At 48.7% G+C, this 24,400-nt stretch overlaps 1 protein-coding gene across 1 annotated transcript in view; it reads right to left on the reverse strand.

Moving 5' to 3' along the window:
• LOC140426708 (probable voltage-dependent R-type calcium channel subunit alpha-1E) overlaps positions 1–24,400 on the reverse strand; it is a 1,526,345-nt gene that overhangs the window by 558,195 nt on the left and 943,750 nt on the right. Inside the window, exons 9-10 of the mRNA XM_072511794.1 lie at positions 13,930–14,033; positions 1,184–1,299 (exon numbers count right to left, since the gene is read on the reverse strand). Coding sequence (XP_072367895.1) covers positions 1,184–1,299; positions 13,930–14,033 — 220 coding nt within the window. The remainder of the gene's footprint in view (positions 1–1,183; positions 1,300–13,929; positions 14,034–24,400) is intronic.

Consider the following 24,400-nt stretch of genomic DNA (forward strand, 5'->3'; position numbering starts at 1 on the left):
GGGTTGGAAGTCAGGTTTCCAGTGCATTTAAATATATTGGATTGGAAATCGGACAGACTAAGTTAGGTGCAACTTCACATCAGCAATCTTATTTGGAGAGCATTAGCCCAATAGCAATTAGTCCTGGTCAGGTTTCACAAAACGATGCAGTGGTTTCAAAGATGGAAAAAGAGCAACTGCATAGTTTAATTGGGCAACTGAATTGGTTAGGTAGACAGACTAGACCGGACGTGAGTTTTAATGTCTTAGTGTTGAGTACAAAAATGAATGATCCTAATGTGAGCAAATACAGCGTTGGTCAAACTAAAAATGCAGGGGTATGTTTTGAGGTTCCCGGTTTTAGGCGATCTTAGGCACTTGAAACTCATAATTTATAGTGATGGGCCCTCTGCAAATTTTTGTGATGAGGTTTCAAGCGCAGGAGGTTTTAGAATTTTCCTTTTGGGGAACAATGGTGTGGGAAACAAAGAAAATAAGGAGAGTGGTCAAAAGCACTTTGGCTGCTGAGATGTTAAGTCTTGTAGAGGTGGTGGATATGGCTTTTTATATATCTCAGATATTGACAGACATTTTGGGATGAGGGGATTTGGGTAACATACCCATTGAGTGTCACATTGACAATAAATCCCTGTGGGAAAATGTGCACTCTACAAAAAGTTTGAGTGAGAAAAGGTTTAGGATAGACATCGCAAGTTTCAAGCAGATGTTGGGCGGAGGGAGATAGCAAAAATTAAATGGGGCAACAGGAGCTATCAATTGTCCGGCTGTTTTATGAAAAGTGGGGCTAGTTTACAGAAACTTTGGATATGTTAATGAAGGGCACCTGTTTCTGTGACTGTTTGTTTGTTTTGGGGGTTTTTTCTTCCAAAACTGTGTGTGTTTTTGACTTTCTTGTAATTTTGTTTTCACCAATTTTTTTTCTCCAAGGAAAGGGAGACTGTTAAGGAATGTGTTGAGAGTCATTCCAATTAGATGTCTCATTGATGTTAAGTATCCAATAATATGTAAAGAGGCTGCAGGTGGTCTTTGGGAGCATGTGATGTGGTGACAAGAGTTTTGTACAGAGCTGTGTTCAAGGAAAATAAAGGTGTTTGTGAAAAGGAGCAGAACTCTTGAATCTTTACTCAGCAGCAGCCGGAAGCTAACAGCCGACGGGGTATGCACCAGGAACCTCGACACTCACCTGCTTTGTCGATCCAGGCTCGGTAGCCATTGAGCTCCCGTTCAATCTGCTGCTGCCTCCGGAGTTTCAGGAACGACCTCCTGTTCTCCACCCTCTCCCTTTCTTTGGCAAATTCACTGTGGGACCAGAAGGGAGTTAGAGTGGGCATATTAGGCCAAGGTCTCAGTCCCTGTCATTATTACGATAGGTTTGTCAGCGGGAGATATTGTAACGCCCACTCCCCCCACCAACCCTCTGAAGGGCCTAGAGATGTCCCGCCATGCCCAATAACTCCCATACCCAAAAGCAGAGACAGTGGGCAAATCTTCTGGATTTTTTTGTCCCACTATATTTTCAGCCGACAAGCAGACAGCTTCAGCTGGGGTAAGTCACTCTTCTTGTCTGTCACCACCACCCACCCACACCCATCACACAGCTACAGGGAGCTCACTCACTACCGGCTCAAAGGGCGACAAGGTTGCACAGTAGTTAGCACTGTTACTTCACAGCTCCAGGGTTCGATTCCCGGCTTGGGTCACTGTCTGTGTGGAGTCTGCACGTTCTCCCTGTGTCTGCGTGGATTTCCTCCGGGTGCTCCAGTTTCCTCCCACAAGTCCTGAAAGACGTGCTGTTAGGTAGTTAGGACATTTTGAATTCTCCCTCTGTGACCCGAACAGGCGGCGGAATGTGGCGACTAGGGGATTTTCACAGTAACTTCAATGCAGTGTTAATGTAAGCCTACTTGTGACAATAAAGATTATTATTAAATTGTTATAATGGGTACCACCAAACACTCTCCCAAACACTCCACCTGCTTACATTCTCCTCACCTTGTTTCTTGCAGGAAAAGCTGGCTCACAACAGGCGGGAGAGATCCCAGACAGATGAGGGATGCCTAAGTTAGAAAATCCCCTCAGCATTCGAGGAGAAAGCACTCCAGCTGGCCAGTGAAGAAGAGAATTGCTCCTGTGCTGAGGGCGAGGTGGGCGCTAAAATATCGAGTGAAGACCCAGAACACCATCATCCATCACACCAACCTAACTTGAGTCTCGTCTCTTCTATCCTGCAAGCACTAATAACATCGCCCTTCTCTCACAGGCACATCAAGGGAGTAGCCCAGTGTCTTCACCAGTCAGGCACTAGAGTCCACCCCAGACACCAGCGAGAATGAATTGTTGGATGTTGAGATAGAATTGTTGGATATTGAGATAGAAGAGGCATCACAGCTTTCACCCACATCCTACACCACTGCAGAGACACACACCCAAGTGGGGCTCAGTGTTAGAGAAGCTTTGGACTGGTGAGTAACTCATTTTTTCTGATCCACAGCAGGCTGAGGCAGGGATGTCGCAGGGTGCCTGCACTCGGAGAATTGCTGGAGGCCAGATGACGAGCCTTTGGATTCAGTCATGCCTCAGTTGCTGGCGCTGCAAAGGCAAAGTTGGGAACATCAGAAAGGGATGCCAACCACACTCCTCAGATTGAAAGGCCAACAGGAGGAGTCCCAACGTCTCCTGTCCAAGGAGATCATACTGACACACTATGGCAGCCAGGTCAACATGCGAGGGTGGCGGCTGCAGTGGAGACCTTGGTGCAGAACCTCAGCCCTGTACTGGTGGAGGGCATGAACCTCGTGGTGTAGGCACTTGTGGGCATCTAAAGGTGCCAGCACCAGAGGACGGCGGGGCTTCTCAACCTCACTCCAGCTGCCCTTTGATCCCAAGGAGGAAGCCAGGGGCCCTCGAGCACTCATGGATAGTGTTATGGGAGAGGCGTTTTCAGAACCCCAAAATGTATCATGGAGTTCAACCAACCTGCCCCTTGACTGCTATTGTTGCTTTTCCGAGCACACAGCTGTTTTCCAGGTGTGGGATTACAATTATGGACACGTGGGTTTTTAAACACAAAACAATGTTTATTCCATGAACTCAACTTAACCTTTTAAATAAACATTGGATCACTTAACACCCCTTACTTCAGCGATAACTCCGAAAATAATACAACACTAAATAATCCTTCACTTATTCCTTTCAACATCCAAGAGACTTAACACCTTTAAACAGAAGCACATCAGGTTAAAAGCATTACTTTTATGAGTTTAAATCACCCAAATGATCCAGAGATAGTCTTTCATGGCAGAGATCACAGCAGATCCAGTTCACTACAAACACAGACACTCCCAAGCTCTTTTCAAACTGAAACGAAAAACCACAAAATGGCTGATGTAAAGCCCAGCTCCACCCACACTCTGACATCACTGCATTTCTTAAAGGTACATTGCTTAAACATCCACTTCTTAAAGGCACTCTCACATGATACCTCCCCCCAAGAAAAAAAAAACCATCAACTTCAAGATGGTTTCATTTTTCACTTTTGCACCATCCACTAAGAAATGCACACAGTAAATATACCTTTTCGTTTTTAAAAACAACAACACGCGCAAATAGGTAGAATAATATAGTCCATTTTTCTTTGTTCGTCTTCCTCCAACCAAAATCCTTCTCGATTGACAGTCTCTTTGAATAAAGTCTCTGCACAATCCATCCATTCCTCTATCCTCGGCATTTCTCTTTAGAATCAGATACTTTAGTTCAATCTGACCACAGAGTCCCTTGCAATTCTCCAATACAGGAGCATTGGTGAACACAGCTTTCAGGCAGTCAAATGCCTGTTGAAAGTCTGCTGTGCATGAATTCTTTTACGTTTCTTCAGCAATTCCATCAGTGGAGTAATCACGCCACAAAACGTTTGCACAACTGTTCGATCAAATCAACTCTTGCTAAGAAATCACATTATTTCCCTTCATCTTGAAGGTATCGGAAACTCCGCAAGGAAAGTGATTCAGACTTCTCCAAATTCACTTTCGGCTAGGTTCATCACCAAACCCGCCGCCTGAAGTCGATCGAAGAACTCCATACGATGTTTTAAATGTTCGTTCCATGTCTGGAAGCTGTAAATAAAAGCAGATAGTCCCAATTTCTCAATGCAATCCTTCAAACGCGGGATAGGATAAGAGTCCGTTCTTGTAACTGCATTGTAACCTTTCGATAGTCCACACACAACCGTTGGATACCGTCTGGTTTAGGTACCATCACTATGGGTGAGCTCCATTGGCTGCAACCCACTTCAATTATGCCGTTCTTCAGCATACTCGCAATCTCTCTGTTAACCTGTGCCAATTTTAAAGGATTAAGTCTATATGGATGTTGTTTGATAGGAACAGCATTTCCCACATCTACATCATGTATAGCCATTTTAGTACTTCCCAATTTATCTCTACAAACTTGCCCATGTGATATCAATACCTCTTTCAGGTCAGTTTGTTTTTCCTCTGGAAGGTAACTTAACAATTCATCCCAACTTTTAAGAACATCCTCATTTTCCAATTTAATTTGAGGTATGTCAAATTCACAGTCATCTGGATTGGGTTCATCACTTTGAGTTAGAATCATTAAAACCTCCTTTTTCTCTCCTTCCCTTTCAAAGTACCTTTTAAGCATATTCACATGACACACTCGGTGAGTCTTCCTTCTATCTGGTGTTTTTACCACATAAGTCACCTCACTTAATTTCCTTTCAATCTGATACGGTCCACAAAACCTAGCTTTTAAAGGTTCCCCTACCACTGGTCACAACATTAAAACTTTATCCCCACTGGCAAAACTACGAACTTTGAATTCCTTGTCCGCTACCCGTTTCATCACATTTTGTGCAACTTTCAAATGTTGTCTAGCCAATTCACCTGCTCTATTTAATTGTTGCCTAAAATTTGACATGTAATCCAATAGTGTAATTTCCGATTTCTCACCCACCAATTTTTCCTTAATTAATGTAAGTGGTCCACTTACCTCATGACTAAAAATCAGTTCAAAAGGACTAAATTTGATAGACTCATTAGGTGCATCCCTAATTGCGAACAATACGAATGGAATTCCTTTATCCCAATCCTCTGGATAATCTTGACAATACGCCCTCAATATTGTCTTTAATGTCTAATGCCACCTTGCCCTCAACATTGTCTTTAATGTCTGATGCCACCTTTCTAACGCTCCCTGCGATTCTGGATGGTACGCAGTTTTATTCCTAAGCTATCCATAACTTCTTTGAATAACTTTGAAGTAAAATTTGATCCTTGATCCGATTGAATTTCTGTGGGTTCCATATCTAGTAAAGAATTTAAGTAACTCCTCCACAATCCTTTTAGCTGTAATATTATGTACTGGAATGGCCTCTGGAAACCTAGTAGACACATCCATTATAGTCAAAAGATATTGATTCCCACCTTTTGTTTTAGGAAGCAGTCCAACACAATTGATTAGGACCCTTGTAAAAGGTTCCTCAAATGCTGGAATGGATATTAAGGGTGTTGGTTTTATCACTTCTTGAGGTTTCCCTATCACTTGACCTGTGTGACATGATTGACAAAATTTAACTACATCTTTATGTAGTCCAGGCGAATAAAAATGTTTCTGGATTTTGGCTTGAGTTTTCCTTATTCCCAAATGGCCTCCCACTGGTACCTCACGTGCAACTCACAACACCTCCTTTCTATACCCTACCGGCAATACTACTTGATGAACTTCTGCCCACTTTTCATCCACTTGCATATGTACAGGTCTCCATTTTCTCATCAAGACATCACTTTTACGATAATAACACTCTGGTATACTCTCAGATTCCTCTTCCGTATATGCTTTCTGATATATTTGTTTTATTTCTATATCTTTCTGTTGTAACTCCGCCAATTTTCCTGAACTAAAAATATCCGCCTCATCCTCCACCTGTTCTTGTTCTTTTTCAACCATCTGATCAAAAACCGTTTCTGATAATTGCACTTCAACTTCATCTTCACTCTTTGATTTCTCCTCTTCCTTTAACCTGTGACTTTGCGACCTTGTTACTACAAAATCCGGAAATATCCCAGGATATTCGTCCTTTATCACTTCAGCTGTCTGATTTTCCACTGGCTTATCAACCATAGTAGGCATCACTCCCACCTGCGATCCAGCTATATCATGACCCAAGATAAACTGTATTCCTGGACAAGATAGTTTATCTACTACTGCTACTACCACTTCACCACTCTTCACTGGACTTTCCAACCTTACCTTATATAATGGAATGCTACTCCTCTCACCCTGAATTCCACATATCACCACCTTTTCTGGCAACATTCTTCCCAAACTATATAATTCCTCATCTCTTACCATTAAAGATTGACTAGCCCCTGTATCTCTCAAAATTGTGACTTCTTTACCTGCTCCTCCTGATACACATGAGCAAACTTTACCCACACAAGTAAATACTTTAAAGACATCTGGCACCTTCTTAACAATTACTTCTTGAACAAGCTGTACAATCGTTTGCACCTCCTTCACTTCCCTTGGGCTTTTCTTTACCACTCTAACAAATCCCACTGTTTTATCCTGTTTCACCACATCAGCCTTCCCAGTGCTTTTCTTCAACCACCAACACTGTGACTTTACATGGCCTAGTTTATTACAGTGAAAACATTTGAAACTTTTCATCTCTTTTCCACCCTCCTTGATTTAATTTTTAATCTGAGGTACACTCTCTTCATTGTCTCCCATCAGATCACCTTTACCTTTACCACTTGAGCATTTCTCATGTCCCCAGTTTCTATCCCTCACCGGCTGAAACTGATGTCGGAAACCAATCTTTGATTTATGAACAAATTCATAATCATCTGCCATTTCTGTTGCTAATCTCGCAGTTTTAATCCTCTGTTCTTCCACGAGTTCTCACTAGACCAGGAATTGAATTTTTAAACTCCTTCAAAAGTATAATTTCTCTGAGAACTTCATACGTTTGGTCTATTTTCAAAACCCTTCTCCACCTATCAAAATTACTCTGTTTGAGCCTTTCAAACTACATGTATGTGTGACCAAATTCTTTCCTTAAATTTCTAAACCTTTGTCTGTAAGCTTCAGGCACTGGCTCATATGCACTTGAGATGGATTTCTTTACGTCCTCATACGTTCCAGATACCTCCTCTGGTAGTGATGTAAACACTTCATTAGCTCTACCTACCAGCTTTGTTTGAATCAGTAATACCCACATGTCCTGTGGCCATTTCATCTGTTCAGCTACCTTCTCAAATGACATGAAAAAGTCTTCCATTTCCTTCTCGTCAAACCTTGGCAATGCTTGGACATATTTAAATAGATTCCCACCAAGCCTTCGATTATGATGCTCTTTCTCACTATCCTCATCACTATCATCCAACTGTACGTTTCCCTTTACGTCTGCCAATTTTAACTGATTGTCATGTTTCATGGCCATTTTCTGAAGTTCAAACTCCCTCTCTTTATCTTTTTTCCTGCTCTGTATCTCCCTTTCTTTTTCTTTTTGTTCTGCTCGGGCTAATCTTTTTTTTCTACTTTCTTCACTCTCCTTTTCTTTTTCCTCTCTCTCGCTTTCTCTCTCTTTTTCCTCTCTCTCTCTCTCGTATTCAAGCCGCTTTAATTCTTTCTTATGTTCCATTTGCTTAATTTGCAACTGAATTTTTGCCATTTCCAATGAGTCAAACTCTATCTCAGGCCACTTTAAATGCTTAACCACCACCATAATTACCTCATCTTTTTGCATTTTGTCAGGTAATGTTAACTGCAATGTTTTTGCCAGATCCACCAGTCTGTTTTTAGTCTCTGTCCTTAAGGTATCATATGTCACCGCGTCCAATGCCAAAAACTTCTGAGCCTCCGAAAGAGCCATTGGTCACAACAGTCTCCCCACTTAAACTAAAATACCACACCGGATAAGCAACAAACCTTCACTGTCTTTATGTTCACAACAGCCAATCCAATAGGTATACTTTTATCCCCCTCGAGCCCCAATTGTTATGGGAGCGGCGTTTTCAGAACCCCAAAATGTATCATGGAGTTCAACCAACCTCCCCCTTTAATGCTATTGTTGCTTTTCCGAGCACACGTCTTGTTCCCTAGGAGTGGGATTACAATTATGGACACGTGGGTTTTTAAACACAAAACAATGTTTATTCCATGAACTCAACTTAACCTTTTAAATAAACATTGGATCACTTAACACTCCTTACTTCAAAGATAACCCCGAAAATAATACAACACTAAATAATCCTTCAGTTATTCCTTTCAACATCCAAGAGACTTAACACTTTTAAACAGAAGCACATCAGGTTAAAGGCATTACTTTTATGAGTTTAAATCACCCAAATGATCCAGAGATAGTCTTTCATGGCAGAGATCACAGCAGATCCAGCTCACTGCAAACACAGACACCCCCAAGCTCTTTTAAAACTGAAACGAAAAACTGCAAAATGGCTGATCTAAAGCCCAGCTCCACCCACACTCTGACATAACTGCATTTCTTAAAGGTACATTGCTTTAACATCCATTTCTTAAAGGCACTCTCACATGACAATAGGAAAAGTTGGTGCATAGCTGGGGACCTTCCATCCAGGAGACTCTGGTGTGTCTGGGCCAGCTTCCTGTGGCTGCAACAGCTCCAGCCCTACAGGTCGAGGAGGATGCCACTGCCACACAGCAACACACCAAAAGCAGGGTAGTGCCCTCCAGGTCTCAGCCCTCCAGGGTCATCACAGACAACAGGGTGAGTCCGACAGTAGGCAGCTCCCACCTCTGTTATGAATCCAGGGGATACACCAAGACATAACATCAGCATTAGAAAGGTTAAGACAGTCTAGTTGCACAGTGTGTGCATGGATGTTCGGCATTTGTAGATAACGAGCAGCTACGCAAGTCATCAATTACCTCTGTCAATTAAATAAATCTCACTCATTGCAACCTCTCTGTGGCTCCCTGCTCAGAAAATGTCTCCTTGTTGTAATGCTCACACACTGAGCCTCCGCCATCTCCTCTCAGCAAGGCTGTCAGCTCATTGGTTGGCATTCCCTCACAGTGACAGAACAAATCAATCCTGCCAGTGTCTCCTTGGTATTGAGGACATCCCCCACAATGGTCAGGGCCATTACTTACCCAGTCATTGCGAATGTCTGATCTCCGCGCATGGAGCCCAGCAGATAGACCCTTATGAAAAGTGAGCACTGGTTCTGGTGCCACTGAACCGCAGGGACACCCCTAACTAAGGAGGAGCCTAGATCAGGAGAGAGGAGACTGTCCACGCAACATCGCCTTGATATTACCTTGGTCACAGAGTTTGCGAGCTGTCTTCAGTTAGACAGGAGTCAAACATTGGCAGCAGCTGTTTGAGGAACAATGTAATGTCCCCACTCCAAATCATCATCATCCTCCAGCAATGTTGGGACTATGGGCAACTGCTCCTTCCCCATGACATGAGAGTGTGCGCTGCCAGCTGTCAGACAGGAAGGGGCATCAGCTTGAATGGATATAACCACTGGCCCTAATCCTGATAGTCCATGTAGCAGGAGGCTATGAGGGCGTCCCGAGCTCTCCTGCCCTTCTGGCCATTGCCACTGCCTGATGGTCTGCCTCTACTTCCTCCAGGACCTCCCTTCATCATCCGCTTCAATGTCCTCTTCATCAAAGGAGATGTGCCACTCTACTCATCCACCTCCTCACCCTATTGAAACACCAGGTTGTGGAGGGCGCAGCAGACAACCAGAATGTGCGACACCCTCTGTGAATTGTATTGCAGCGTTCCACCAGACCGGTCCAGGCACCGGATACACATCTTCAGCATTCTGATGGCCTGCTGTATCAAAGCGTGACTAGCAACATAAGCTTTGTTGGATCGCGTCTCTGCTGCACATTGTGGTCTCTGCACAGGCATTAGCAGCCGCATCCTCAGGGGTACCCCTTGTCCCCAAGGACAACCCCGTAGCCATTGAGCTCCCTCAGAAACATCGGATGTGTGACTAAGGGTGAGGCTGCCATGAACACGCCCCAGGAGCCGAGCACACACCTTTGTGTGGTTGTAAACGAGCTGAACACTGAGGGAGCAGAGGCCATTGTGGTTGATAAACTCGCTGATGCCAGAGGGGTCAGAGAGCCATGTGGAAGCGGTCAATAGTTCCATGCACTTGTGGACAGCCTGATATCTGGGCAAATCCCATGGCTATTGCAACCTGGTCCCGGTCGAAATTGATGTAGTTGTGAGATCTTTCGTAGTGTGCCCGTCATCCCCTTGATGTACTTCTGAGAGAAGGCCTGTGAGATGTCACAATGGTCACCATTGGTGCCATGAAAGACCACTGACATGTAAAAAGTTGAGGGCGGCTATGACGTTCAAAGCCACAGGCAGTGTTCCTCCAGGTTCATGCGGCGCCAACTCCTGAAAGTGGCATAGATGAGCCACCATGTCTATATAATCTATAGAATGCTCACAATGTAGAAGGAGCCCATCGAGTCTGCACCGATCCTCCAAAACCTAGACCCACTCTCCCAATCCACCAAACCTGCATATCTTTGGACTGGAGGAAACCTTGGCACCCCGAGGAACTCCATGCAGCCAAGGGGAGGGCATGCAAACTCCACACAGGAGTTCAAGGCCGGAATTGAACCCGGGTCCCCTGGCGCTGTGAGACAGCAGTGCTAACCACTATGCCACCATGCATTCCTTGGACAGGCAAAGTCTTCTCTGACACTGGTTCTCGCTCATCTGCAGGAATGTCATGCACCATCTGTAGATCCTGGTCTGCAGAAGACACCTCCAAGTGGATGCTGTCTGAGATCCCTTCTGTGGCAGCGGAGCAGGTCCTGTCACCCCTTCCTCCACAGGATTCTGTTCCTGCCTCTGGAGAGCGAGATGCTTCCTTTGATGACCTCTGTCGCTAGAAGAATGATACCCAGTTCCACAGGCTCCACCAGTCTCTTGCTCTACTCACTACAAGGGGAGGAAGAGAAAGAGTGGAGATTGAGGATTCAGCCCTTTGACCATCCGCCCTTGGGAGCAGCGTCTCGATGGTCACTGACTACTGTGTTAGCCATCAAAATAAGACCTTTCCCTTACAGACTCCCAGAATGGACAAGACGCCACATCATCCTTTCCCACTTAGCCTGACTAAGTGGTCACAGTTTTGGAAACCCACCTGTCTCCTGTGCTCTCATGTGAGATACAGGAATCTGTCCCTTGTATTACTGCAAGGCTGTGTGTGAAAGCCTGTCAAGGTTGTGTGGTGGTTTTTTTTGGGGGGGTTCGGATGTGCAAGCCTGTCAGGGGTGGGTGGGGGGAGGAGGGAGTGGACCCTGTGAAGATGCCACAGCTACACTTAATGGGGCAGGGTGCCCTGCTGAGCTTTGGAGCCTTCATTTTTTGTCAGGGAAGGTGTATAAGCTTACCCACTCAGCAAATGTTGAAGGAAAACAATGGCACTCACAGAATGGGGAGGTCAGAATGCAAAGGATTAACTGCTGATCGGTAATTAGTGGCACACACATTCATCGGTGCTGAGTTAGTGGACATAATTGGCTTGTCTGCCAAACTAGACGAATGTTAATAGACTAGCAGCTCACTAATCTGTTAGTCAAAAGGTATGTTCATTGATGTCATGGCTCTGTATTAGAGTTAACATGCTCAGTCATGAACTCACAGGCACCCCTCCCCACTGCCCCCCCCACTCCTCCGCATGGTGGTGGACCATACAGGCCTTGTCTACTGGACACCCACCCAATCCAGCAGCACAAGCTTCCTGTTCGAGTTGCAGCACCACTCGAGATGGTAGAGGCCCATCAGCTGAAGATTTCAGCCTCAGGATGGGTGAGCTTCAACACTGGCTTCCTTCCCCTCTCATCGTTGACTCGTTCCCCCGCTTCAGGGCCAGACCATTTCTCATTCTCCGGAATAGGCGACTGCCCTCTGGTCCTTTCAATGCTTCTGCTCCCACCACACCCCCACTGAAGAACCTTCCTCCCTGACCCCGCTGTGCAGCCACAGTGCCTTCCTCATCCCCTACTTTGCAGCCTCCCCAGATTTCACCACCTCCATGAAGCGCCAGCCCCGTAGCGGGTGCCCCCCACAATCCCCACCCAGTGCCCTGAACAGTGGCTGGCTTGCAAGGCCACCCGACCCCCCCTTTCCAGTGTCCTCTCTCTTCCTGAACTCATTGCTGGCCTGCGGCGAACTGCACGCTCACCTCTCAGAAATGAGTTGTACAGTTCTCCATTTAAAAAACCTTTCGGGAAACGCACAAACGTGAGGTCACGCCTTCGGAGTCATATTTTTAAACGTTGGTGAAGAATTGCTGCAGGAAGGCCTACTATGCTGAAATAAGCGAATGATAAGGTGAAATATGCTAACCATGTGGTGAAATATGTGAACGATATGCTGAAATATGCTAATAGGCTTCCCTGATTGCATGGCGGAGCACTGCTGGAACACTAATTACATCATTGACGACAACAATGCACCGGGGAATCTCGTCGATACATACCACAAATTTTAATTCTCGCGAGAGTTTGTGCCATCGCCGACATTTATGCCCAAGGCAAACAGGTACGCAAAATGCCTGCATGTGTAATTGTGAACACTGACCAGCTCAGGGAAGTGCAGAACATTTAAAAACAGCTGTAAAAACTTCATTCATCTTAATAGCTCAACAGTCCGAAAGATAAAATTACCAAAATTGGAATATTTCAGATACTCAATTTCAAGCACATTTAGATTCAGCTTAGGTATGGAGTAAAGCTCCCTCTACACTGTCCCCATCAAACACTCCAGGACAGGTACAGCATGGGGTTAGATACAAAGTAAAGCCCCCTCTACACTGTCCCCATCAAACACTCCCAGGACAGGTACAGCACAGGGTTAGATACAGAGTAAAGTTCTCTCTACACTGTCCCCATCAAACACTCCCAAGACAGGTACAGCACAGGGTTAGATACAAAGTAAAGCTCCCTCTACACTGTCCCCATCAAACACTCCTAGGACAGGTACTGCACGGGATTGGATACAGAGTAAAGCTCCCTCTACACAGTCCCCATCAAACACTCTCAAGACAGGTACAGCACAGGGTTAGATACAGAGTAAAGCTCCCTCTACACTGTCCCCATCAAACACTCCTAGGACAGGTATAGCATGGGGTTGGATACAGCGTAAAGCTCCCTCTACGTTGTCCCCATCAAACACTCCTAGGACAGGTACAGTATGGGGTTAGATACATTGTAAAGCTCCCTCTACACTGTCCCCATCAAGCATTCCTAGGACAGGTACAGCACAGGGTTATATACAGAGTAAAGCTCCCTCTACGCTGTCCCCATCAAACACTCCTAGGACAGGTACAGCACGGGGTAGACACCGAGTAAAGCACCCTCTACACTGTCCCCATCAAACACTCCTCGGACAGGTACAGCACGGGGTTAAATACAGAGTAAAGCTCCCTCTACACTGTCCCCATCTAACACTCCTAGGACAGGTATCGCACGGGGTTAGATACAGAGTAAAGCTCCCTCTACGCTGTCCCCATCAAGCACTCCGAGGGCAGGTACAGCACGGGGTTAAATACAGAGTAAAGTTCCCTCTTCACTGTCCCCATCAGAAACTCATGGGTTATGTAACGCACTGTCCCACAATGGGACTCCGTTCCTGTGACATGTTTTCCCAGTTTACACATCTGTTGGGGTAGGTTTTGTCCTTTGAATCCTCATTGACAGGAGCTGGCTCTTTCCAGCTCAAGCTCCATCACATGGCAGCTGAGCAGTGATATGTTGTGAGAAGTATTTTGCTTCTCCGTCCAGCATTATTTTGCAGATAGAGGCCTGTCACCCTGTACTGTGTAGGCAGACAGTGACCCCCTGGACTGGATGATATCTGGCTTAGAGGTTTACACTTACCCAGACAGGACTCCAAGCACCAGGTTCAACACGAAGAACGAGCCGATGATAATGAGTGGGATGAAGTACAGCCAGTTCCACGTTGCTCCTAAGGCATCATTGGTCTGCAGAATACGAAAAGAAATCTCCTTTACATCTGACCCTCAGAACCACATGACATCCACTTGCCATACCTCATGAATAGACATGATAATGGGACCAGGCCAGTTTTGGATGGAGATTAACAGGCTCAGCTTCTGAGATTATCCAGACTTTATAAGCCTTCATCCTCCCTCACATCTCCACCATTCAGCCCTGTTCTGTCGCTTTCCATGTATTGCCCTCCTCCTCCTCACCAGCGCTCCCAGTACTGCAGGATCCAGTGTCCCCCTTGGAGAGTTGACCTTTGGTTTGGAATGAACATTTTAAAATTGAGGTGTTGCGAGACAGGAAACTGTTGTAAGTCAGGGAGTATAGCGTTATTGTGTGAATGGGACTCGGTGTAAGTTCGGGCATGAGCAGCAGAGATTTCGGTGAGGGCTGTAGGTGCTTGACTGAGGTAGGGTCAAGACTGGCAGTGTTATTTCAGTGGAAGAGAGCCCCATCTCAGGTGGACAAGAATGATCCCAAAACTGTATGAGATGGTGAGTTCTCCACCGTGTCCTGACCAGTATTACTCTCCTGACCAACATCACTAAAACTGATTATCTCCTCACTGTCATAGAATCATAAGAACCACAGTGGAGAAGAAGACCATTCAGTCCACCAAGTCTGCACTGACCCTCCGAAAGAGCAACCTACCGAGACCTATTCCGCTGCACTATACCCGTAATCCCACAAAACCTTTGGACACTAAGGGTCAATTTATCATGGCTAGTCCACCTAACCGGCACATCTTTGGACTGTGGGAGGAAACCGGGGCACCTGGAGGAAATCCACGCAGATACATGAAGAATGTGCAAACTCCATAAAGTTACCCAAGGCTGGAATTGAAGCCGGGTACCTGGTGTTGCGAGCAGCAGTGCTAACCACTGTGCCTCCGAACGGCCCTTCACATGCTGTTTGTGGGAGGTGTTGTGTGCAAATTGGCTGTCACTTTTCCTACATTGCAATAGTTCAGGAGAACTTAATTGACTGTAAAGTGCTTTGGAACCTACGGAGGCTGAAAGCGTGTCCTGTGCCAATTCCATCTTCCCACAGGTGAAGACACTGAAATGTCCAGTGTCATTATATCCAATTGGATGTTGGGAAGACTGAAGCCATTGGCCTGGACTTGCACCCTCGAGGTGGGTGGGGAGAGTTGGGAAAATTCCTGGCTTGCCCACCTGCCTTGGGAGAAAGTGCCTGTAAAGGCAGGGGGCGGGATTCTCCACTCCCGCGCCGAAGAGCCCACGCCGTCGTGAACGCCGTCGAGGTTCACGACGGCGTGAAACAGCCCCTATCCCGACCGATTCAGGGCCCGATCATGGGCTAGGAGCGGGGCCGCGTCATTTACACGCGCCAGGCCTTGTCGCCGCGTAAAGGCGGCGCCAACCTGCGCATGCGTGGTTGCCGTCCTCTCCGAGTCCGCCCCGCAAGAAGATGGCAGACGGATCTTGCGGAGCTGCGGAAGAAAGAAGGTCCTGCTTCAGAGGGGAGGGCCCGACGATCGATGGGCACCGATCGCGGGCCACCCCACATTTGAGGTACCCCCCAGTGCAGAATCCCCCCTCCCCCTCCATGCAGGCCGCCCCCCCCAGTGTTCCCGCGCTGTTCCCGATGGCAGCGACCAGGTGTGGACGGCGCCGGGGGGAACCCGTCGTTTTGGGCTGGCCGCGCGACCCATCCGGGCCTGAGAATAGCAGGGGTGCCGGAGAATCGCCATTTTGGGTGTCTCGGGCGATTCTCTGGCCTGTGGCCCACGGAACTCGACGGGGCCGTTCCCGCCGCTTGCCGTCGGACCGGTGTCGCGGGAAATTTTGGCGGACCAGGCGATTCTCCCAACCGATGCAGGAGTGAGAATCGCGCCCAGGATCTTTATTGTTGTGGGGTGGGGGGCAGGCTAGAGCCGAACAAACCAACCTGGAAAAAGTTTTGGAGGCAGCCACTGGGACGGGACATTTAAAAGGCCAACCCAGGACTTCCGGTGGCGACCATGGAAGAGTAGGTCGAACATTCGATAGCTCCCTTCTGGAATGGACTTTCGGACCCTTTTTCCCGACTTTTCTTGGACTTTAGGGGATAGATCGGTGAAGTGGACAATATTAAGAAGGATTCCCCCTCCGATGTATGGCTAATTGGACTAGAAGTGGCCGTTTGAAAAGACTCAGCCCGGATGGAGTGAAGCAGTCGGAGCTGGTACCGTGGCGCAGCATGGCGGAGGGTCAGGACCAGGGAGCGGTGGCTCAGTGGTCTAAGGAGCAGCAGATGAAGTTCTTTAAGGACTGTTTCGCTGAGCTGAAAAAGGAAAAGTTGGACCCGATCAAGGCTGCGGTCGATCAAATGGTATTGAATCAGGCGGCCCAAAGGAAAGCGATACAAGAAATTAAGCAGAAGTTATCTAGCAAGGAGGACTATCTAACCGTGCTGGAGCACAAGGTGGAGGTGTTGGATGAGCACCAAAAGAGAATGCAGGAGAAGCTGGAGGACCTGGAGAACAGGTCCAGTAGGCAGAACTTAAGGATTGTTGGCCTCCCTGAAGGAATTGAGGGGTCGAACTCGGGAGCATATGTAGCAGGCATGTTGGAGACGCTGATGGGGCTCGGGGCGTTTTCTCGGCCCCTGGAAGTGGATGGAGCGTATAGAGCCCTCGCAAGGAAGCCTAAGGCGGACCCACCGAGGGCCATGGTGGTGCATTTCCACCGTTTTTCGGACAAAGAACTTGTTTTGCGGTGGGCCAAGAAAGAGAGGAGCAGCAGATGGGAGAACAGCGGGGTGCACATTTATCAGGACCTGGGAGCGGAGCTGGCGAAGAGACGTGCTGAGTTCAATCGGGTGAAAGCGATCATCTTAAGGGGGTGAAATTCGGGATGCTGTATCCAGCACGGTTGTGGGTTACGCACAAAGACCAGCATTTTTACTTTGATTCACTGGACGAGGTATGGACATTTATCAAAGAAAAGAAGTTAGAAGCGTCTTAAAGGACACTTAAGTCTCGAAGAAGTTATGTGACGGTGGTTCGCAGCCCCCCGTCAAGGCTGATTACGTGGAGTGTGAGAGGTTTGAATGGGCCGGTCAAAAGGGCTCGCGTTTTCGCGCATTTAAAGGGGCTGAAGGCAGACGTAGCAATGCTTCAGGAGACACATCTAAAGATTATTGACCAGATGAGATTGAGAAAGGGGTGGGTTGGTCAGGTGTTGCACTCGGGGCTGGACTCCAAGACCAGAGGGGTAGCGATATTGGTTAGTAAGTGGGTGACGTTTGAGGCTGGAAGAATTGCGGCTGATAAGGGGGGTAGATATATGAAGGTGAGTGGGAGGTTGGGGGGTGTACGGGTGATGCTTGAGAACGTAAATGTGCAGAACTGGGACGATGTGGGATTTATGAGACGGGTGTTAGGCAGCATCCCGGACTTGGAGTCTCACGGCCTGATCATGGGCGGAGACTTTAACACGGTCATTGATCCCGATCTGGACTGGTCAAAATCCAGGACTGGAAGGAGGCCTGCCGTGGCAAAGGAGTTGAGGGGTTTTATGGAGCAGATGGGGGGTGTAGACCCATGGAGATTCGAGCGGCCGAGGGCGAAAGAGTTTTCATTTTTTTCTCATGGTCCATAAAGTTTACTCCCGTATTGATTTTTTTTGTTCTAAGCAGAGCGCTAATTCCGAAGGTGGCGGGGACGGAATATTCGGCGATTGCAGTCTCTGATCATGCCCCGCATTGGGTGAATTTGCGGTTGAGTGAAGAGAGAGGGCAGCGCCCGTTGTGGAGAAGGGCGCGATTCTCCACTCCCACGCCGGTTGGGAGAATCGCCTGGGCCACCAAAATTTCCGGGGACGCCGGTCCGACGCCCTCCCAAGCGGCGGGAACGGCCCGGTAGGGTTTCGCGGGCCGCAGGCCGGAGAATCGCCGGAGACACCCAAAATGATTGTCCGGCACCCCCGCTATTCTGAGGCCCGGGTGGGCCGAGCGGCCAGGCCAAAACGGCGGGTTCCCCCCGGCGCCGTCCACACCTGGTCGCTGCAGTCGTGGGCAGTGCGTGAACGCTGGGGGGGCGGCTTGTGGGGGGGCGAGGGGGGATCCTGCACCGGGCTTCACCTGGAGTGTGAGGTGGCCCGCGATCGGTGCCCACCGATCATCGGGCCGTCCTCTCTGAAGGAGGACCTCCTTCCTTCCGCGGCCCCGCAAGATCATGCAAGATTTAGAGAGGACGACAATCACGCATGCGCGGGTTGGCGCCGGCCAACCCGCGCATGCGCGGATGACGCCCGTTATGCGGCGCCGGCCGCGTCATCTATGCGGCGCCGCTTTAACGCGGATGACAAGGCCTGGCGCGTGTAGATGACGCGGCCCACGATCCTGGCTCATTGTCAGGGCCTGAATCGGTCGGGACAGGGGCCGTTCCGTGCCGTCGTGAACCTCGACGGCATTCACGACGGCGCGGCCACTTCGGCGTGGGAGTGGAGAATCCCGCCCCTAGATGTGGGGTTGTTAGCGGACAAAGCTGTCTGCGGGCGGGTGAATAAGTCCATCCAGAATTACCTGGAAAGAAATGATACGGGAGAGGTATCAGCAGCGACGGTTTGCGAGGCTCTGAAGGCAGTTGTAAGAGGGGAATTAATTTTGATTCGGTCCCATAGAGAAAAGGTGGAACGAGCAGAGAGGGAGAGATTAGTGGAGGAGATACTTCGAGTGGATAGGAGATATGCGGAGGTCCCGGACGCTGGGCTCCAGAGGGAGCGCCGGAAGCTGCAGGCAGAGTTTGAGTTGTTGACCACGGGGAGAGCGGTGGAGTAGTTGAGGAGGGCAAGGGGGTCGGTCTACGAATTTGGGGAAAAGGCGAGCAGGATGCTGGCGCACCAGCTTAGGAAGAGAGAGGCGGCCAGGGAGATTGGGAGAGTAAGGAATAGGGAGGGAAACGTGGTCTTGGACCCAGGGGGGGTGAACAACTTTTTAAAAGAGTTTTATAGCAAATTATATGAGTCGGAACCCCTGGCTGGAGCAGAAGGGATGAAGTGGTTTCTAGATCAGTTGAGGTTTCCGAGGGTGGAGGAGGACCTGATGGAGGGGCTGGGGGCCCCGATTGAGGCAGAGGAAATTGTTAAAGGACTGGAGGGCATGCAGTGGGGCATTGCTCTGGGGCCAGACGGTTACCCGGTAGAATTTTACAAGAAGTTCTCAGAGGTGTTGTGCCTGCTGCTGATGAGGACCTTTAACGAGGCCAGAGAGAGGGGGATCCTCCCCCAAAGATGTCGCAGGCCTCGATTTCACTCCTTCTTAGTGTTGGGTGGGGTTGCTGGGTTGTGGGGATAGGGTGGAGGTGTTGACCTTGGGTGGGGTGCTCTTTCCAAGAGCCGGTGCGGACTCGACGGGCCGAATGGCCTCCTTCTGCACTGTAAATTCTATGATAATCTATGATTCTTAAACGAGAGAAGGACCCGGAACAATGTGGGTCATATAGGCCGATATCGCTATTGAACGTAGATGCCAAGCTGCTGGCTAAGATTTTGGCCAACAGAATAGAAGACTGTGTCCTGGGGGTGATAGGGGAGGACCAAACTGGATTTGTTAAGCTCCATGCTCCATTAGCTCCGTGCTAATGACCGGAGGCTTTTAAATGTAATTATGATGCCCTCAGAAAGAGAGGAGGCGGAGATGGTGGTGGCGATGGACGTGGAAAAGGCTTTTGATCGGGTAGAGTGGGCGTATCTAGGGGAGACGCTGGGAAGGTTTGGGTTTGGTGAGGGCTTTATTGACTGGGTGCAATTGCTCTACCAGGCGCCGGCAGCAAGCGTGTGCACGAACCGGCTGAGGTCGGGGTACTTTAAGCTATACTGAGGGACGAGGCAGGGATGCCCCCTCTCCCTGTTGCTGTTCGCTCTGGCTATAGACCCATTGGCCATTGCGCTGAGAGTGTCAAGGAATTAGCAGGGGCTGGTTTGGGGGGGTGTTGGAGCACTGGGTTTTGCTGTACGCGGACGATCTGATCTTGTACATCTCGGACCCGGTGGAGGGGTTGGGGGAGGTTATGCAGATCTTGGGGGAATTTGGCAGGTTTTCAGGGTATAAATTGAATATGGGAAAAAGTGAATTGTTCGTGATCCAGGCAAGGGGGCAGGAGAAGAGACTGAAGGAGCCGGCGCTCAGGATGGTAGAGAGGAGCTTTCGCTACCTGGGAATACAGGTGGCTCGGAAATGGGAGGCATTACACGGGGCAGCACGGTAGCATTGTGGATAGCACAAATGCTTCACAGCTCCAGGGTCCCAGGTTCGATTCTGGCTTGGGTCACTGCCTGTGCGGAGTCTGCACATCCTCCCCGTGTGTGCGTGGGTTTCCTCCGGGTGCTCCGGTTTCCTCCCACAGTCCAAAGATGTGCGGGTTAGGTGGATTGGCCATGCTAAATTGCCCATAGTGTCCAAAATTGCCCTTAGTGTAGGGTGGGGTTACTGGGTTATGGGGATAGGGTGGAGGTGTGGACCTTGGGTAGGGTGCTCTTTCCAAGAGCCGGTGCAGACTCGATGGGCCGAATGGCCTCCTTCTGCACTGTAAATTCTATGATCTATGAAGCTCAACCTAACCCGGCTGGTAGAGCAAATGGAAGGGGACTGTAAAAGATGGGATATGCTCCCGCTTTCACTGGCGGGGAGGATACAGACCGTGAAAATGACGGTCCACGCCAGATTTTTGTTTGTCTTCCAGTGCCTCCCCATCTTCATCCCTAAGGCCTTTTTTAAGCGGGTGAATAAGATTATTTCGGGCTTTGTATGGGCAAATAAAACCCCGCGAGTGAAGAAAATGTTGTTGGAGCGCAGTTGGGGGAGGGTGGGTTGGCGCTGCCGAACTTCTGCAACTACTACTGGGCGGCGAATATAGCGATGATTAGGAAGTGGGTGGTGGGGGAGGGGCCAGCATGGGAGCGGATGGAGGTGGCGTCATGCAAAGGCAACTGTTTGGGAGCACTGGTAAAGGCCCCTTTGCCATTCTCGCCGACCCGTTACTCCACGAGCCCAGTGGTGGTGGCGGCATTGAGGATCTGGGGGCAATGGAGGAGGTACAAGAAGGTGGAGGGTGCGTCAGTCTGGACCCCGATTTGCAATAACCACAGGTTCACACCGGGCAGCATAGATGGCGGGCTTCCGAGCTGGCAGAGAGCAGGAATTAGATGGATGGGGGATCTATTCATAGACGGGAGTTTTCCCAGTCTGAAGGCGCTGGAGGACAAGTTCAAGCTGCCGCCGGGGAATGGTTTCAGATACTTGCAAGTGCGGGACTTTCTGAGGCAACAGATGTTGGCTTTCCCACTCTTGCCGCCACGGGGGATACAGGACAGAGTAGTTTCTGGTATATGGGTGGGGGAGGGGAAGGTGTTGGATATCTATCAGGAGTTGTTGGAAGCGGAGGTAACCCCGGTGGAGGAACTGAAGGGCAAGTGGGAGGAGGAGTTAGGTGGGGAGTTAGAGGCGGGTCTGTGGGCGGACGCCCTAAGCAGGGTTAATTCCTCATCATGTGCCAGGCTCAGTCTAATACAGTTTAAAGTGGTGCACCGGGCACACATGATGGCGGTGAGGATGAGCAGGTTTTTTGGGGTAGAAGACAGATGTGCGAGGTGTGCGGGAAGCCCTGAAAACCATGTCCATATGTTTTGGGCATGCCCGAAGTTTAGAGGGTTCTGGCAGGGCTTTGCCAAGGCAATGTCCAAGGTGCTAGGTACGCGTGGTGCCGAGTCCAGAGGTGGAGATCTTTGGAGTGTCAGAAGATCCGGGAGTTCAGGGAGAGAAACAGGCAGACGTTGTGGCCTTTGCCTCCCTGGTAGCCCAGAGACGGGTCCTTTTAATGTGGAGGGACTCGAAGCTCCCGAACCTGGAGGTTTGGGTTAGTGACATGGCTGGGTTTCTCAAGCTGGAGAAAATAAAGTTTGCCTTAAGAGAGTCAATGTTGGGGTTCTCTCGGAGGTGGCAGCCGTTCGTTGACTTTCTCGGGGAAAATTAAAATGTCAGCAGTAGCAGCATTCTGAAGGTGGGGTGGGGGCAGGTAGGTGCAATATGGTTAAGGGATGTACAGAAGGGGTTGGGTGAAAAATGGCTAGTTTACCATGTTGTTGTTTATGTTATTATTTCGTTTGTTATTGTTATAAAAATTTTGCAAATACTTCAATAAAAATATTTTTAAAAAATAAAAGGCCCACCCACCCTGGTGCTGTGGGACTTCAGGCATCGTTAAAATAAAAACACAAGGACCCTCCAAGCCCTCACCCTACACACTCCTCCTTCTTCCAAACACCCCTCATAGAGTGGACAGGGATATGAGGGGCCAGATAGGGTGGGGGGGGGGTGCTGCCGATGGATCGAGCTTGGCATAAGGGACACGAGTAGGGCTTTTTGAACTTACCTTTTAAAAGGTCACCTCAAGCAGACTAAGGTTCGAGGTTCCTGTACGGGGTTACCATGGGCAGGATTCTCCGCCGGCGGGATGCTCTGTTTTGCCGGTGCCCAGGGGTTTGCCGACGGCGTGGGGCTGCCCCACAATGGGAAACCCCATTGACCGGCCGGCGTAACAGAGATTCCTGCCGGCGGATTGAGGACGAAATGTGGCGTGGCAGGGGGAAGAGAATCCAGCCACCTGACTTTAAATACTTGGCCCGGTTGCATGAAAACTGTGGGGGAGTCAGAGATACCTACCTGCAATGGGGCCGGCCAGACTGGGAGGTAGCGGATATGAGCGTCTGAAAGCAACTGTCCCAAGCCCTTTAAAGACACTCCCAAAAATCAGACTGCCGGGGAATGGGGTCGCTAATCCCAGAATTGTGGCATATCCGCCATTTTAATGGGCTCCCGAGTCACTCCGATTCAATGAAAATCCAGGCCATTGTTTTTGGTTCCTGCTCCATTTCCCACCTACTAACTCCATCCCTTTCCCTGGCAACGCAAGATACCAAACCACTCTGTCCACAACCTTGCTGTCGTACTTTTCAACATGTATTCGCATCATCACCAAGACCATCTGTTTCCACCGATGTAACCGCCTGACTCACCCGTGTCTCAGATCATCTGCTGCTGAAACTCTCGTTCCAGTCTTTGTTGTCTCTGGACTTGATTGCTCCAATGCACTCCTGTCTAGCCTCCCACATTCTTCCCTTCATAAACCTGAGATCATCCAAAACCCTGCTGCCCGTGTCTTAACCCGCATCAGCTTCTGTTCCCCGATCATCGCTGTGGCTCCTTGTCAAGCAATGTTTTGATTTTAATGTTCGCATCCTTGTTATCAATGCCCTACATCGCCCTGCCTTCCTCTCGATCTCCGTCACCTTCTCCAGCCTTCGAGATGCCTGCGCCCATCTAATTCTGGTCTCCCAACTATCTCTGATTTAATTACTCCACCATTGCTGGTTGTGCCTTCAGCTGCCTTGGCTCCAAGCTCTATAACATCCTCCTTACACCTGTGTCTCTCTCCCTCACTGTCCTCCTCTCGGATGTCTCTTAAAACCAGCAGGGAAAATCCCCAGATATTCTATATATATATATCAATGGGAAGATAACCAGGGAAAGGGTAGGGTCCATTAAGGACAAAGGGGGAGATCTGTGGGGGAGCCAGGAGACATTGGTAGGGTGTTGAACTAATACTTCACATCCGTCTTCACCCAAGAGAATGAGGAGGTAGATATGGAACTCAGGGAGAGAGACTGTGAGGTTATTGGGCAATTTGCCATAGGGAGTGACAAGATATTGGAGGTGTTGGCAAGCTTAAAAGTGGACAAATCTCCAGGTCTGGATGAATTGTGTCCCCGTATGCTGTGGGAGGCGAGGGGGAAGATTGCAGGGGCTCTGACCCAAATTTATAATTCTTCTCTGTGCCAGAGGACTGGAAAACAGCTAATGTGGTTCCACACTTTAAGAAAGGTTGTAGAGATAAGCCAGGTAACTACAGACCAGTGAGTCTCATGTCAGTGGTAGGGAAATTATTGCTCAGTTAAAAAAGATTAACAGTCTTTAAAGCAGTGCGGCTTGTCTGAGAAAAAGGGAGATCTGAAACAAGCTACAGTTTCTGAAAACATACAGCCAGAGTTTCTGCATTGGTCTGATACGAGTCAGATCTTGCCTTTAAACCATTTTCAAGAGATGCCTCTTTCTAAAACATTTCTGTAAAGCCTATGTGCCATTGGTAGTTACGGTGGATTTAGAGCTGTTTTTTATTCTTGTTGTTTAAGTGGGAATAATGGTAGCAAGCAAGGGTATTGTATTGACTGTATTGAGTAGTATTGTTTAAGGGGTAATTGTAAGCTAATTTCTGCTTTGATGAATACTGTGTTAGTATTAAAGTTTGTTGTAAAATACCACATCCCTATTTCTTCGTGTA

Source organism: Scyliorhinus torazame, chromosome 7, assembly GCF_047496885.1.
Source record: "Scyliorhinus torazame isolate Kashiwa2021f chromosome 7, sScyTor2.1, whole genome shotgun sequence".
Taxonomy (NCBI): Eukaryota; Metazoa; Chordata; class Chondrichthyes; order Carcharhiniformes; family Scyliorhinidae; genus Scyliorhinus; species Scyliorhinus torazame.